This window comes from Lacerta agilis, chromosome 14 (genome assembly GCF_009819535.1).
Source record: "Lacerta agilis isolate rLacAgi1 chromosome 14, rLacAgi1.pri, whole genome shotgun sequence".
Taxonomy (NCBI): domain Eukaryota; kingdom Metazoa; phylum Chordata; class Lepidosauria; order Squamata; family Lacertidae; genus Lacerta; species Lacerta agilis.
In genome coordinates, this window is record NC_046325.1 from 38,628,869 (window position 1) to 38,643,900 (window position 15,032).

The window sequence follows — 15,032 nt, forward strand, 5'->3', positions numbered from 1 at the left end:
AGAGCAAGGCCTAGGCCCGCATCCTTCAGCAGGCCCATGGGTTACCATGGCGCTGGTGCTGGGGCCAGAACAGTGCCCCCTCCCAACAAATGCTCCGCTCGGCTTGCCCTTTCACACACTTTTAACCATCTTGCTGTGCTCCAACCCAGGGTGGCGCTGATTGTGGCAAAAGGACACAATTCCACCATGCTCCCTTGCCGTGCTTTTATTGCACGCGGATGAGTAAAAAGGTTCTCTCTTCACAATGCACAATACTGACACCTCAAGGCTTTCTAATTAAGTGAATGCATATAGATACATGAATAAAAAAGAACATTTGGGAGTCAAAACCTCTCCCCGCTGTCCTCTTAAATTAAAAAAAAACCCTTCCTATAGTCCTGCGGGGTATCCACAGTATCTATTTTCAATGCTGGGGCAGCTGGGCCCTGGAAAATGCGTAATTCACAGACCACTGTGACAACTATGGCAGAGAGAAATTGTTTTATCTTCTGGACAAGTACAAAATTAATGACAGGGCTGGGCATGCATCATACAAAATAATAATGTCGCTGAGCATGCACAGAATTATTTCCCGCACTACTAAAAAGACCTATCCAGACTTCTTCTTCTTCTCTCTCTCTCATATGGGGGTTTGTTTTGTTTATGGCAGAGCTTTCAGGTATGGCTTCCAGGCAGGTTTGAGTTCCTGGATCTATCTCACTAGAAATTAACCACAGGGGACAAGCCCTGGTCCGTGCAAGCAGAATGCCACATACTGAAGATGAGAGACTAGGGTTATATCCACATTATGTTGCTAACGGGTGGCTGAATCTCTGTGCGTGTTTAATGCCTTCAATATCTACCTTGACATTTCCCAACCACACCGAGAAAGTGCTTCATCGGATATATTTGTGTGTTGTCGTCATCACCTCCCTTCAGTTAGTCCTTCACTACCCTCCCTGAATTCCAGAAACCTGACGTCCATTATGGGCATTTGTTTACCTGTGAGCACGTGCTTTTAAAAATTTTATTGTGTTTTTTTAAACACAAGTTTTTCAGTATACCAGACCGGATTTTTGTTTTTTGTTTTTTGTTTTTAAAAAAGGTGCAAGCTCCAAGCCAGTCAAAGGTTTGGAGTCGCTTGCATAAAAGGATGCCACTTCCTTTTCTTTTCCCTGCGAGAGCAAATTTTATTTTTAATTTTAATACTGTTGTTCTATACAACTTAAGTAACAACAACAACAACAGCAACTGGTTCAACAACTACAGCCCTTCCTGGACCAGGAAAGCCTTGCCAGGTTACTTCAAGACTGGATTACTGCAATGTGCTCTGTGTGGGGCTTCCCTCACACTTGATCCAGAAGCTGCGGTTAGTGTGTAACACGACTGCTGACAGGAGTGAGGCCTTGTCAGCGTATATAAAACCTGCGCTCAGATCTGTACTGGTTGCCGATTTGCTACTGGGCCAGGTTATGGTTGGCATTTAAAGACCTTGGCAGCTTTTGACCAGTTTATTTCCGAGATCACCTTACCCCACGTGCCCAACTTGACCGCTTTGATCGGCAGAATTGATACTACTAAAGGGTGCTACATAATATGCATTCCGCATTTGTAGGAACCCAACCGTTTAAGTGTGTCGGCACCTACAATTTGCAGCTCCCGCCCTATTGATATCAAGCAGGTGCCTTCATTTTATTATCGTATTTTCCGGCGTATAAGACGACTAGGCATATAAGACGACACCCCAACTTTTCCAGTTAAAATATAGAGTTTGAGATATACTTGGCCGCAGATTCTCCACCCGGCGTATAAGACGACCCCCGACTTTTGAGAAGATTTTCCTGGATTAAAAAGTAGTCTTATAGGCCTACACCAGAATATACAGTATTTTCGGTGCCTTGTTTAGTCAAGGCTACTCAGATGCTTAGTCTGTTTAGTATTTTAATGTCTTGCGTTTCGTAATTCCCCACGCCCAATTTCATGGTTGTATCTTTTTGCAAATCGCTTTGAAGTTTTTTTGGGGTTGTTTTCTTTTTTTAAAAAAAACATTAAGAGATGTATAAATATTGTGAAATAAATGAAACAATAACAGTGGTTTTAAAAATAACACGAATGCTCCTTCAGAAACAATGGATGGGAAAAGGCAGGCTAAAAGGGGCTGATGGAAACAAAATGGAAGTCAGGAGGGGTTGCAATGGTAGAGCACCCAGCGAAACATCACCACACGTTAAAAACAAAAACAACACACAGAATGTGCTTCAGTGTGTCTGCAACCAGGTAACGTGTGATTTTATATTGGATTTTCTTCCCTTATTGGATTATCCGTGGATTGGGACAATCTAAATTTAGTGGGAGGGAGGGAAGCGGATACCACTTGGATGAGGATGTGTGGATGCCACAAAGGAAGACCAGCCAGCTTCAAATCCGCATTAAACTCCAGTGCGGACAAGCCCTAGGAACACAGGAATCTGCTTTTATATATGCATTATTGCTGTCACTAGTCCATCCAGCACTGTATTGCTGTCAGCATTGCAGTGGCCCGCCAGGATTTCAGACAGGGGACAATTTGACCTGGAGATCTCAGGGATTGAACCTAGACCTTTCTGCAGGCAAACCATGTACTCTGCGTCTGAACCATGGTCCTTCCCCGTTTCAAAAAGAGTCTGAAGTGATTTGAAGGAAGTTTTGCTTCCCAGAAAATAGAAGCATTTCTTCTCTTTCCTTGTCGCCTCTGGCCAATCAGGTCTTGAAGCTTTATGTGTAATTTTAAACTCTGGAAAATATTGTTTATTCGAAGCCAAAGAAGGCGGAGCTAAGCGCAGCAAGAGCAGTGACCCCACTTTCAACTCTCTTTAAAGTCTATAAATTGTCTCCTGTCTCAAACGGGCAGCACTACGTCATGCAGCTGCCCAGATTCAGGTCACCTCCTGACACATTCCCTGTCCATTATTGCCAAGCTGCCAACCTCTCCTGTGCTTTCCCTCCAGGCAGGACATCGACTTTCTCTCCAATTCGCCCAATCCTGCACCTGCTTCTCCTAACCCTCTGTCCCCACACGGTCTGCACTGTATTCCAGGCCCACAGAGACTAATAGCATTCCTCAGACCCTGAGCCCATATCAGTTGCTAGTTTACACCTTATGATGCTTCAATAGACTGATAATGATGAAGAGAAAGTCACCTCTGGAAGACACTGCTATAGTTTTAGGCTGCATGCAATACTATACCTTTAAAGCACATTCAATGCACATTCTTTCCCTCAAAGAATTCTGGGTAGTGTAGTTTATGCCTGTGTTCGCAGCTCGGATATATAATCTAATTGCCAAATGGCACCTTAAACCTAGATATGACGGTCACCACAATGGAATGTCTAGATGCCTTTTTGCAGTGGTGCTTTTTATTTTTATTATTACTATTATTATCATTATTATCATTACTACTAATAATAATATTAATAATATTACTATCATTTCATTTATATACCTTTTATATTTTAAAGAAGAAAGCTCAGAGCAGTTTACAACACATTAAAACATCAAACAATCCAAAATACAACAAATTCAGGCTTTGAGAAAAGTATTTGAGATCCTTCTCTAAGTGACATTTTGTTTTCCCTAGTCGCCAGATCCAGAGATCTCTGTGCGGTCGCAATTGAAACTGCACCAGTTGCAAAACACGCCTGGAGTCTGGCTAACAATGATTTACCGGTACCCCTCAAAGAGTTACAATTCCTAGCAACCGGCAATAAACTACAGCTCCCAGAATTCTTTGGGGGGGATGTATTTTGAGTGTGCTTTAAAGCAGTGTTTTTCAACCACTGTTCCGCGGCACACTAGTGTGCCGCGAGATGTTGCCTGGTGTGCCGTGGGAAAAATTGAAAATTTACTTTATATATAGTCAATATAGGCACAGAGTTAATTTTTTTAAACATTTTCTAATGGTGGTGTGCCTCGTGATTTTTTTCATGAAACAAGTGTGCCTTTGCCCAAAAAAGGTTGAAAAACACTGCTTTAAAGGTACAGTATGTATGCAACTTGCATGTCAAGAGTTCTACTCCGGTCTGAATCCAACTATCCTTTTGTTACGGAAGCCAACGCTCTGCCAAGAACGTGGAGCTTTTGTTTATTCCTGTGACCAAACAAGACCGGAAAGAGAAAATGTTCTCTGGACTTTCCCAATGCCATACAATGAGGACATAATCTGAGCCAAGGTGGAGCTCTCAGGCCTATTTTGAACACCAGAGCTCATACACCATGTGTGCTGCAAGGTTGCCTCTAAGGATGTGCAGAGTGCCACTGTCCATCTCCACTAAATACACAAGAGACAATTCCCCACTATCTGCATACATGTGTGGGATTAAGAAAGGAGGGATTCTTGGTGAGAGCGTTTAGCTACCAACCACTGTTTCAAAGGCTGGGAAGAAAATGCAAAAAAAAAAAAAAAAGGTTAGATGGGAGTCACTCCAGATAGAGGAGGACCACCAGGAATGAAAAGGCTGCTGGGTCTATACTCCCAACATTACCTCAGGCACTTACATCACTGTTCTCTGCTTTATGGTGACAGTTTGCCTATTTCCATATACTATGATCATACACTAGCTTAGCAGCTCCCAAAGAACCATGGAAACTGACCCACTTCAAGGAGGACGGGGTGAAAATAAACAGAAAAAAAAGACTTCAAGCAACTTTGCAAACTCAAAGTGCTCTATAGATCAGAACGATTAAGAACGACAAGTGGGGACATGCAACAAAAAATCTTGCTGTGTATCTTTAGCCCCCAACAATGAATCTTCTGCTCTGGGGCCCAGCCAACATGGAAACGAAACCTTGTTTTGCTGTTCCAGGGCTTCCTTGAGGGCTTTTGAAAGAGCGGACAAACCCTCAACAGCAGAACAAAGCTCCTTTTCCAGTCTGGCTGTACAAGTTCACTGAGACTGGGGATATGTGGCAAAATTTTGTCGCATCCCCCGGTTTGTTCCTAAATATCCCTTTGCTGTGCTATACACGACTTTGTTGTTATAAAGCAGTTGGAGAAATGTTCCTACAGAACAGGCCAGGGAGTTAAGAGGGAAGAAATGGGACCTGCTGCAACAAAATGGTGCAGCGTGCCCCCCAACCACCTGAGAGCTCTGATCAAGGAAGCGGAGACTTTAAAGAGCGGGGAGGGGATAAAGGGCACCTTGCCCCCAAACCCCCACACAACTGCCGCAATCTTCCCCTCCTGAGCTATGTAGTGGCAGGTACCAGCCAAAACACACCTGAACTTCTTACACTGCTATAGCAGGCAGGACTCCTGGAGAAATAAAAAGGAGAGAAAACTGTACTTTGTCTTTCCTTCATCCTAAAACATCCCTGTATAGCATAGCTGAGAAGGGTTTTTAAAAACCTCACAGAAGGTAACTCGCTAACCTTATTCCCCTACCCCACCCTGCTCCATACTTACAACAAGTTGTCAGGAGCTTGAGCAGGTCAATTCCTTCTTTTCTCCAGCATTTTTTTTTGGGGGGGGGGTGGGTGGGCAATATTCGATTTTTCCACCACTGCCTACTCATCTGATGAACTCACACAATCTGCCTCTGCCTGACCTGATTTATTTAGATCTCAACCCCCATCCGCCCCTTTCTCAACTGCAACCAGCATTCTGTGGCCTTGTCAGGATTTTGTTGTTACTGCATTTTTTAATTTAAAAAGTTCTTTTTCCATTTAATTTACAATGCTGAATACTTCTGTGTACTGAGAGAGACCCCATGGCTTTTGCTAATAGTGGGAATGACGCTAACAAGGAGGGACCAACAACAAAATGTCGCAGCGCATTCCCAGACCCCGGCCCAGGATTCTTAGTAATAATAGTTTGGTGTGAGAGGCCGACAGCACTCAGCACTCTTTCAAGACAGCTATCCTATCGTCAAAGTTCCTTGGGAGGAAGTCATTGCCGTCAAATGAGCTTGCAGTTTCCACAAGTGATTTGCGCCTAGGACAAATACGTAATACATCGCAGGCTGCGATAGTCCCTGCGGTAAAAAAGAGTGTTATTGAATCCAGGAGCACCCCTACCCCCAACTATGCAGCAGCTGGATTTTTGCAGCTGAGGAATGCTGTCGGATCCAGATGCTTTCCAGATGTTCCATTTTTCTACAACTATAAGCAAAATATTTTTTTATAAGAATTTATTGACATTTTTACTTATAACCACATACAACCTTAACCACACCTACATTTATACACATACTAAACAAATACAATTACACATCTAATACAAAAATTGCCATGATTTTCCTTCTTAATTAGACATCTCCAAAAAAAAAAATTTCTTTTTCCAATCTTGACAGTTGACTTCCCCTGCCTTTTCACCTTCGAGTTTATATCCATAATCTACTTTTTAACCTCTTCATTTAAAAAATTAAGCTTAATTATATATATAAAGAAAAACATTCATCTTAATCTTCATCTTCATCTTAATCGTCTTAATCTATAAACTTAAACCACTTAAATCGACTTTATTTATACTACATCCTCATAAATCCTCACAGATCATCCTCATCAAATCTATCTCTTCTGTCCTTTGAACTGCTGCTAATAACATAAAAACTTAAAATATCTCTTTTCATGTTCAAACAGATAATAAAACAAACTATTGTTGACAGTGTTCACCCTCCAATTTCAAAGTACCATAACAGATTACTTTTAGATTTTGCTTAATACATCACCCCACACCCCCTCTGTCCATTCTTCTTCTCCTGATGGCATCAGCACTGAACTTCCATGCATCTTCCCTCTCCAAACGTCCACAGATCCAGGCATAGTCCAAAGCTCTCCTTGCCACGAGCTCCGAGGTGTCCAACTCTCCCTCTCTCAGCTTCTCCGGTTCTTTGTAGCATTCCTTTTCTTCTTGTAAATACCTTAATTCTCTGTCACTAGCCCCCGAGCTCACACCTCGGGGACTGGATATAGCAAATCTTGACATCGCCTTGGGGCTGCCACCCCCAACAAGCGAATTTCTTCTCCGAAGTAGCTCACTCATTTCTTTCCATCTTTCCATCCATCCTCTCAGCTCTTTGACAAGATTTTCTTCCAAAGTGTCAAAAGTTTTGTTAGCCTCCTCTGTGGGCAGTTGGTTCCATTTCAGACCCCCACACAAGACTTTAACTTTTCTGTAAAGTAGTTCCACCTTCAAGGCAGTGAGCCTTTGTTCATCTGTTAGTCCAGAGTTCAATACCAGTTCAAGGACGAAACCCAGCATACAGTGGTGCCTCGCAAGACGAAATTAATTCGTTCTGCGAGTCGTTTCGTATTGCGAAAAATTCGTCTTGCGAAGCACGACCATAGGAATGCATAGGAATGCATAGGAATTTAATTCCCATAGGAATGCATTGAAATTTTCGTCTTGCGAGGCAAGCCCATAGGGAAATTCGTCTTGCGAGTCACCCTTTCGTTAGTGAATGCCTTTCGTCTAGCGAGTTTTTCGTTGTGCGAGGCATTCGTCTTGCGAGGTACCACTGTACTGGCAGAGGAGGAGGAAGTGGGTATCATATTTCTTCTCCTGTCTCTTTGTTCGTCGCCATTTTCCTAAGCTGGAGCGCAAACACCGCAACTTTAAATAGAGATATTTTCCGCTAGTTAGCTTCCCAAGAAAAAAGTTTGCCAGTCTCATGTATCGATTTTAAATACTTTATAACCAGTTCTGTGGCAGCAATCCCTCAAATTGGTTAATTTCTTAGGCTCGAAGGGAGGGAGGCAGGCTGCCTTTCTCCTTCCCCCCGGATCGTTCCAAAAACACGATTTCTGCCAAGATTATTTACTCACGACCACCGGGTTCCTTTAGCTCCATTCTTCACAGGTAGAACTTAGACGCTCACCGCGGGCTTTGCCGCCGCATTTGCATCCCGGTTGGGGCATATCCCCGTAAGCCCGGCTCCGTTGTCCCTTCACCCCCACTCCCCCTTTACAGGGGGGCAGGGGAAGGGTTCGGAGCCTCCGCGGGCGCAGCCGGGGAGCCCAGGGTGCGGGACGCTCTTCCCGCACCCCAACCGGAGCCGCGCGCTGCGGTAGCGCGGCTCCTAACCCCCGGGATGGACAAGGCGCTTCGGACCCGAAGCAGCCTTCGACCACCCGGCGATGGCGTCGCCGCCGGAAGTCTATAAGCAAAATATTGTTGGCCAACGCTGCTGCATAGCCTGGTGTCCTTTTCCAGGACAGACTCTAGGGAAGCCAAATCCAGCGAAGGGTTGGGGGAACCCTGACCTTCCCACACACATTCAAGGAAGAGAGTGGGGTACAAGCGAGCTGAGGAGAAACAGCCAAGTGTTGCATTAACACACACAAGCATTGCAGCAGCTGCTGTCCTGCAGGTTCAAAACTTGGCGCTGTCCATCTGGTCTGATCTGTGCTTGGCAGGAACGGGGGTCTTCTTGGCGGGACCACACAAAACCTACGTCCACAAATCCGCTCCCCATTCACCACAGCAGAAGCAAAAGAGAGGTCTTGAGCAGGCCTGCACAATTTGTGACCCACAAATCGGAAAACAGCCCACCGGGAAACCCCGCTCAACAGGTCTGCCAAAACCAGGCAAGCAGAGCAGTCAACACAGTTGTGGGGCCAGCATCTTCAAAATGTGCCCTTTTAATCCGCTTTTGGCTGTGTGGCACCCTGAGAAGATCCAGGCACAATTCTCCTGCCTCCAGCTTTTTCAGATGTGAGATACCCTCTTTGGAGATGGAGAAGACTGGGCGGTTATTCCGCACAAAAATTGGAGATTCTCAGAAATGAGCACAGCCACACCCCAGGCAATCAGACAGCAAGCATCCTATGACCATCACATACCCTGTTTCCCCATCGAAGCTGCCTCATCTGCCAGAGGAAATCCTGCCAAATTCGCTTGCCGGTCAAGAATCCGGATACAGCACAGACCAAAGTTTCCTATCCAGTTCCTGGTTGGCTTTATCTGGCTGAAGGATCAGGGAACCTCTGCTAGCTTTCTTCCCCTAGCCATGACTGCTTCCCACAAAATGGGATCAGCATCCATGGCAGGCTTCTCCAAAAGTGGAGAATTTGGGAGGGTGGGTGGGAGGAAGGATGTTTACATAATTTCATTTGGTCTCTACCTATTCAACTTAAACTTAATCCATGTCCCCACTTCTTTTCAACCTCTGCAGCAATTTCCTCTTTTTGTGCTCCATTCCATCGGAAACGCTCCAAACGCCTATGTCTCCGCTGAGGCGTCCTATAGAAATTCATAAAACTGCAAAACAAAACCGAGCTCCTGGCAAGTCCTCATCACCTCTGCAATTTGGGATCTGTAGCACAAGCCTTGAAAGGAACGGCTCACATCACAGCTAGCAGGGTGATGTCAAGGAATCTTCATAGGTCTGTGGTTTTCAATTTGCTTTTGAGCATAGCATTGCTTGCCTCTACAACAGGGGTCAGCAACCTTTTTCAGTCGTGGGCCGGTCTACTGTCTCTCAGACCATGTGGTGGGCCGGACTATATTTTGGAAAAAATAAAATGAACGAAATCCTATGCCCCACAAATAACCCAGAGATGTGTTTTAAATAAAAGCACACATTCTACTCATATAAAAACACACTGATTCCCGAACCATTCACGGGCTGGATTGAGAAAGCAATTGGGCCGCATCCGGCCCATGGACCTTAGGTTGCCTACCCCTGCTCTACAACTACTTGGCAGCTTTTGCAGTCTCTCGATACACCCAGAGCACTGTCCGATCTGGAATCACTGGGTGAATTTCAGTCTTGGGGATGTTGACAATCTTCAGCCTATCCTGTCTGTTTTCAGCCTTTGCCCATTGTGGTTTAGGATATCTAGCGGTGGCAGGTTGACCAGCTAGGTTCGAGAGCAACAGGGAATCAATGTGGTGCCTTTCAGATGTTATTGGACAATGACTCACACCATCATGGCCAACGGTGAAGAATTATGAGAGTTGTAGCCCGGTAAAATCTGGTTACTCCTCTCTAGAGCCAGTGTGGTGTAGTGGTTAAGAGCGGTAGACCAGTGTTTTTCAACCTTTTTTGGGCAAAGGCACACTTGTTTCATGAAAAAAATCACGAGGCACACAACCATTAGAAAATGTTAAAAAATTTAACTCTGTGCCTATATTGACTATATATAAAGTAATTTTTCAATTTTTCCCACGGCACACCAGGCAACATCTCACGGCATACTAGTGTGCCGCGGAACAGTGGTTGAAAAACACTGCGGTAGACTCATCATCTGGTGAACCGGGTTCGTGTCTCCGCTCCTCCATGCAGCTGCTGGGTGACCTTGGGCTAGTCACACTTCTTTGAAGTCTCTCAGCCTAACTCACCTCACAGAGTGTTTGTTGTGGGGGAGGAAGGGAAAGGAGAATGTTAGCTGCTTTGAGACTCCTTCGGGTAGTGATAAAGCGGGATATCAAATCCAAACTCTTCTTCTTCTTCTTCGGCTTATAAATTGGAGGAAGCATTTGCCACTGCACGTATGGAGACAGTCGTGTGGGCACACCCATGCTGCACCTGGAGGATTGTGCCAACTCACCAATCCAATACCATTCACCAATATACCCTTTCTGGGAAAAGGTATTCAAGAGGATAGTGAATGGGCAACTCTATGCCTTCTTGGGTGACACTGATCTCCGTCCATATCTTTCATTACCAAACTGTCTGACAATAGCAAGAAGTATAAAACACTCTTGAAGGAGAAGGAGAAGAAGAAGAAGAAGAAGAAGAAGAAGAAGAAGAAGAAGAAGAAGAAGAAGAATTCAGAGTCCTGCTAGTGGAAACCAAGAGGCACAAATGTCTCTTGAAATAGATTTCAGGGTTTTTTTGAGGCTCTTTCTGTTCCAGAGTTCAAAATTTAGGCAGAGGAGAGAAAAATCTGTTTTCCATTTATCGGAAACCAAAGTAAAGCCGATTTTAAAAAGTGATGGTGAAACCAGAGTTTGGTTTGAAGCTGCCTGATGAAGTTAAGCATGTCTCCAGACACTACCTGAACAGGGAGATCAGTCAGGATCCCCTGCCTCTAGGCTCCTTAGTGGGGGGAAACTGATGGTGATGATTTCTTTCTTATACCCCGCCCATCTGACTACGTTATCTCAGCCGCTCTGGGCGGCTTCCAACAAAAATTCAGGCGTTGACCCCTGAAGTTAACAGACATAGCTTACCTAGGTTCATCAATATCAATGGGCCTACTCTGAGTTGGACTTAGTTGAATACCACACAGTAAATTCTAAAAAAATGAAGCAGAATCAGTTCATTTATGATAAAAGAGGTGCTGGGTCTAAAAAACTTGTCTGGAAGATATCAGAGAAAAGAAACTGGCAGCCTGGATTGGCACTGCCAGGAGCAATTTTGTTAGCAGGTAGGTAGAACTGTAGGCTCAAAGGCATGGAAGTTAGGCTGGCATGTGCCAAACACACACATTAATTTTAAAAAAGCAGCAACACAGCTTAGCCTAAAAGTAAGAAGCTGTGTCGGAAAGTAAAACAGCCTAAATTTTTAACGAGGAATTTATGCAAAAGCCAGAATGATTAAAATATGATGATAGATAGATAGATAGATATAAAGGGAATTAGTCAAATGCAAGGGTAAAACTTTGAAACGGTCTGGCAATAATTATGTGAAAAGCTGTAATTTAATAAACACTCATAAATACAAAAAAAAGGATTGTTGTTGCCGAATCATTGCTGTTTGTGAATTGCCACTTGCTCTGAGCACAACTGCTTTTGGAAAAGCATCACATATATTAAAAACTAATCTAAAAATTATCTGAAGAAGTGTGCACGCACACAAAAGCTCATACCAAGAACAAACTTAGTTGGTCTCTAAGGTGCTACTGGAAGGAATTTTTTTATTTTGTTTAATCTAAAAATGTTAGCAGGAACTTGCCAAATGCAAAGGCAGCACAGAACTCTGCCCACTGATCTTTTTTTGTGGGGTGGGGTGAAACAAAAGAGGTGAAAGCAAAGGACTGGCAAAGTCACCAAATCAACGATATTAGCATGTGTATGCACAGGTGAGCATTTCCTTTTTAAACAGGGCTGAGCCACAACATCTCGCCCAGATACAGTCTTCCCTGTGCTCCAACACACACAAAGAGGCACAATGTGATTCGAGTTCAGGTTTGAGGAGGCAGAGCTCATTGGTCAAACTTGCCAGAGATGCTGCGGACATATTAATTGGCTGCAGCGGGAGCAGCAGGTGCATGGGGCAAGCAGCAGGTGAAAGGGTGGAGTCCTCCCCCCCATATGCAATGACAGTTCCAGGGAAGGCAAGCAGTTTTCTGGAAACGTCAGTGTCTATTGGGTCTCTAATGGAATAAAGCTGAAGTGGCAGATATCTCAGCACAGTGCGCAGGAAGGAGTTGCCATTTCTCTCTATCACCACCCAACACACACACACAACCTGGGAAAGAAGGACTATTAATCATTATTATTACGCATTACAATTTATTACCCATCCTTCACCCTAAGGTCCCAGAGCTGGTCACAACAATTAAAGCACAACATTGCTAATATGGCTCAAATGAATATCTGCTCACACTACCCAATTCTCCAGCTCCATCATCCAGAACAAACAAACAGGCCCTCTGTCTCCACGCTGCCATATGGACTCAAAGACACTAAACAAGAAGAGCATGGAAAGCCACTGAAACGGTGGAGTGTGGGATCTACTTGGCTACCCCTGAAGCCACAGATGGAGAGAGGGGCCTGGGCACCCTTGCTTCCCCCTCATCCCTACTCAGCCCTTCTCCAGGGTCCAGGAGGGAGGTAAGCCCCCCCCCCAAGATACAGCGCTCTGTCGCAGCAACAGCTCACAATCAAGGTCTCCAAGGCAAACGCCATGTTCCCAGCAAGGATACCCTAAGGGAAGGTATGGCGCCAAGCAGGGGGTGGGGATGGGGAATTAAGTCGCATGGTGGCACTTGGAAAAATACATCTAAAGAGAGGGGGGGAGAGAGAGAGAGAGAGAGAGTGAAACCGATAAACAGAAAAGGGCACTGCATAAGGAACGGGTAGATGGAATGTGTTAAGAGGAAGAATTATGCACCTCTGATAGGCCCCGTCCACACACGTCATGTGTGAAAGAGCCACCACAGATCAAACACCACAAATGGGGAGATTTCTGGCTGTTTCAGACACAATGTCGTGCAACGCACACCAAGCGACTGTGCATACGGGGTGCAGGAGCAGAGGTGTGTGGTTTTATGAAATGCACGAGATCAACAAGCAGAATGCAAGGCAGGCAGGCAGACAACAGGTACATCCAACAGAGGTCAAAAAGGATGTGGGGGGGGGGGAGGGTGTGGACCGAGAAAGGCAATATTTGGTTCGGATGGTATACAGACAGAAGCAGGGGGGGGGAGAAACACGGGGGGGAGGGGGGAGAGACGGTGGTTCAAGGATGGGGACAGCAGAGAGGCAGACAAAGGTTCAGGGTGGGCAGCAGTAGAAGAAAAGACCCTGAAATAAACAGATTGCCATGTAAGGAGATGGCCAGCCAAAGGGATGGGTGTTAACAGGGGAGGAGAAAGAGATGGTGCGAGCAGGGGGCTGGCAGATGGAAGGTGGAGGGAGCTCAAGGAGGTTGGGGACGGTCGTAAGAATAGACAAAAACCCTGCCCACCCCCCACGCGCACCCACCTCCAAAACCCTCCTTCCCCCCCCCCACCTCTTTCCTGTCTATGGGAGGGAGGGAGCCTTGTGGGAGGGTCGCCCAATATCGAGAGAGGGGCGCAACATTTAGGGGGGGTTGTGTGCGTGATCGAGTGGAAGGAATCGGCGCGGACCCACCCCCCATTCCCGCTGCCCCACGTCGCATCTCTTTCGCCGCCGTCCTGCAAGATCCGGAAGGATCTCGCCCATCTCCTTTTGGGGAACCAGCAGACCAGAGCCGAAGGGAACCCCCCCACCCCCGACCATCACCCGATCAAGAATTTGTTGTTAGCCGCCCTGAGCCCGGGTTTCTGAACCGGGAAGGGCGGGGTAAAAATAAAATTAATTTTAAAAATTAATTAAAAAAGAAAGAAAGGCGGAGGCGGGAGAAGCAGCACATACACACACAATACACAAAAATTGGAGGTGGGGTGGTGGGGGGTTTGAAATCCAGCTAAATATCTGCCTCCGTTTCCCACCTATCCACCCCACTTTTTCTGGAAAAGCGCCACCGCGCGCCAACAGCTCTCCCACCCGCAAAAATGGCACGGAGCAATACCCCCCGCCCCACCCCAAACTGCCCCACCCACCCAGCAATGGAGAGCAGATCCCCCGTTCCCACCGCAGATGGGGCGGGGGCTCCCCCGACTCACACACCCCCCGCCACTACCCGCCTTCTGCATGCAGACCCCCGCACTCCTTTCCTTCCTCTCCGGCGCCCCCTGCGCGCCCACTCACCCTGCGGGCTGGGAGGGTCCCCGGGCTGCGCCTTGCCGCGAGCCGGCCAGCCGGGGCCGACGAGCAGCGGCAGGAGGAGGGCGAAGCGCATCGCCAGGGCCGGCGCCCGCAGCATTGTGGCCGCCCCCACCGGCTCCCCGCTACCCGGCCATGGCGCGCCCGGAGGAGCCTCGGCGGCAAGTCGGGCGCACTGGCTGTGCGGGATCCGGTTACGCGGCGGCGGCGGCGATTGTGTCTCCTCGTCCCCGGCAGCCCCCTCCTGCCCGGCGGGGAGAAGCTGCGACGGCTCCACCTGCTGGAACAAGCCAGCACCGCCGCCGCCGCCGCCTCTGTCTCCTCTCTTCTTCTTCTTCCTCCGCCTCCTTCTTCTCGGGTGCTCCGCCTTTAGCTTACCTCACCTAGAAACTGTGTCCAATGCCGGGGAATAGTCCTGGGCAAGGGGGAAAAAATAAAAAAAAGTTCAGGGAAAGGGAGGGGGTGCACTGTGCCTCTGAGCATGTGCAGAACGTGAAGATTGTTCCAAGTAAGCCTTGCCCTCTCCGCAGGGCCCAGAGGCTCCTATCTGTGGATTGGCTTCCCCCTCTTCTGTTTCCTCTCCAAGGCTATTTTCTGGGTGTTCAACGCGTCTTCAAATACAGTGTGTTGGTGGGACTTCACAGCTTTTTAAGAGGC

General features: G+C 46.7%; 1 protein-coding gene across 1 annotated transcript in view; it reads right to left on the bottom strand.

Annotated features, from left to right (window-relative positions):
• FAM171A2 (family with sequence similarity 171 member A2) overlaps positions 1-14,650 on the bottom strand; it is a 36,690-nt gene extending 22,040 nt beyond the window's left edge. Inside the window, exon 1 of the mRNA XM_033169225.1 lies at positions 14,361-14,650. Within this exon, the coding sequence (XP_033025116.1) occupies positions 14,361-14,475 (115 nt within the window). The 5' untranslated portion in view covers positions 14,476-14,650. The remainder of the gene's footprint in view (positions 1-14,360) is intronic.
• Between the last annotated feature and the right edge of the window lie 382 nt (positions 14,651-15,032).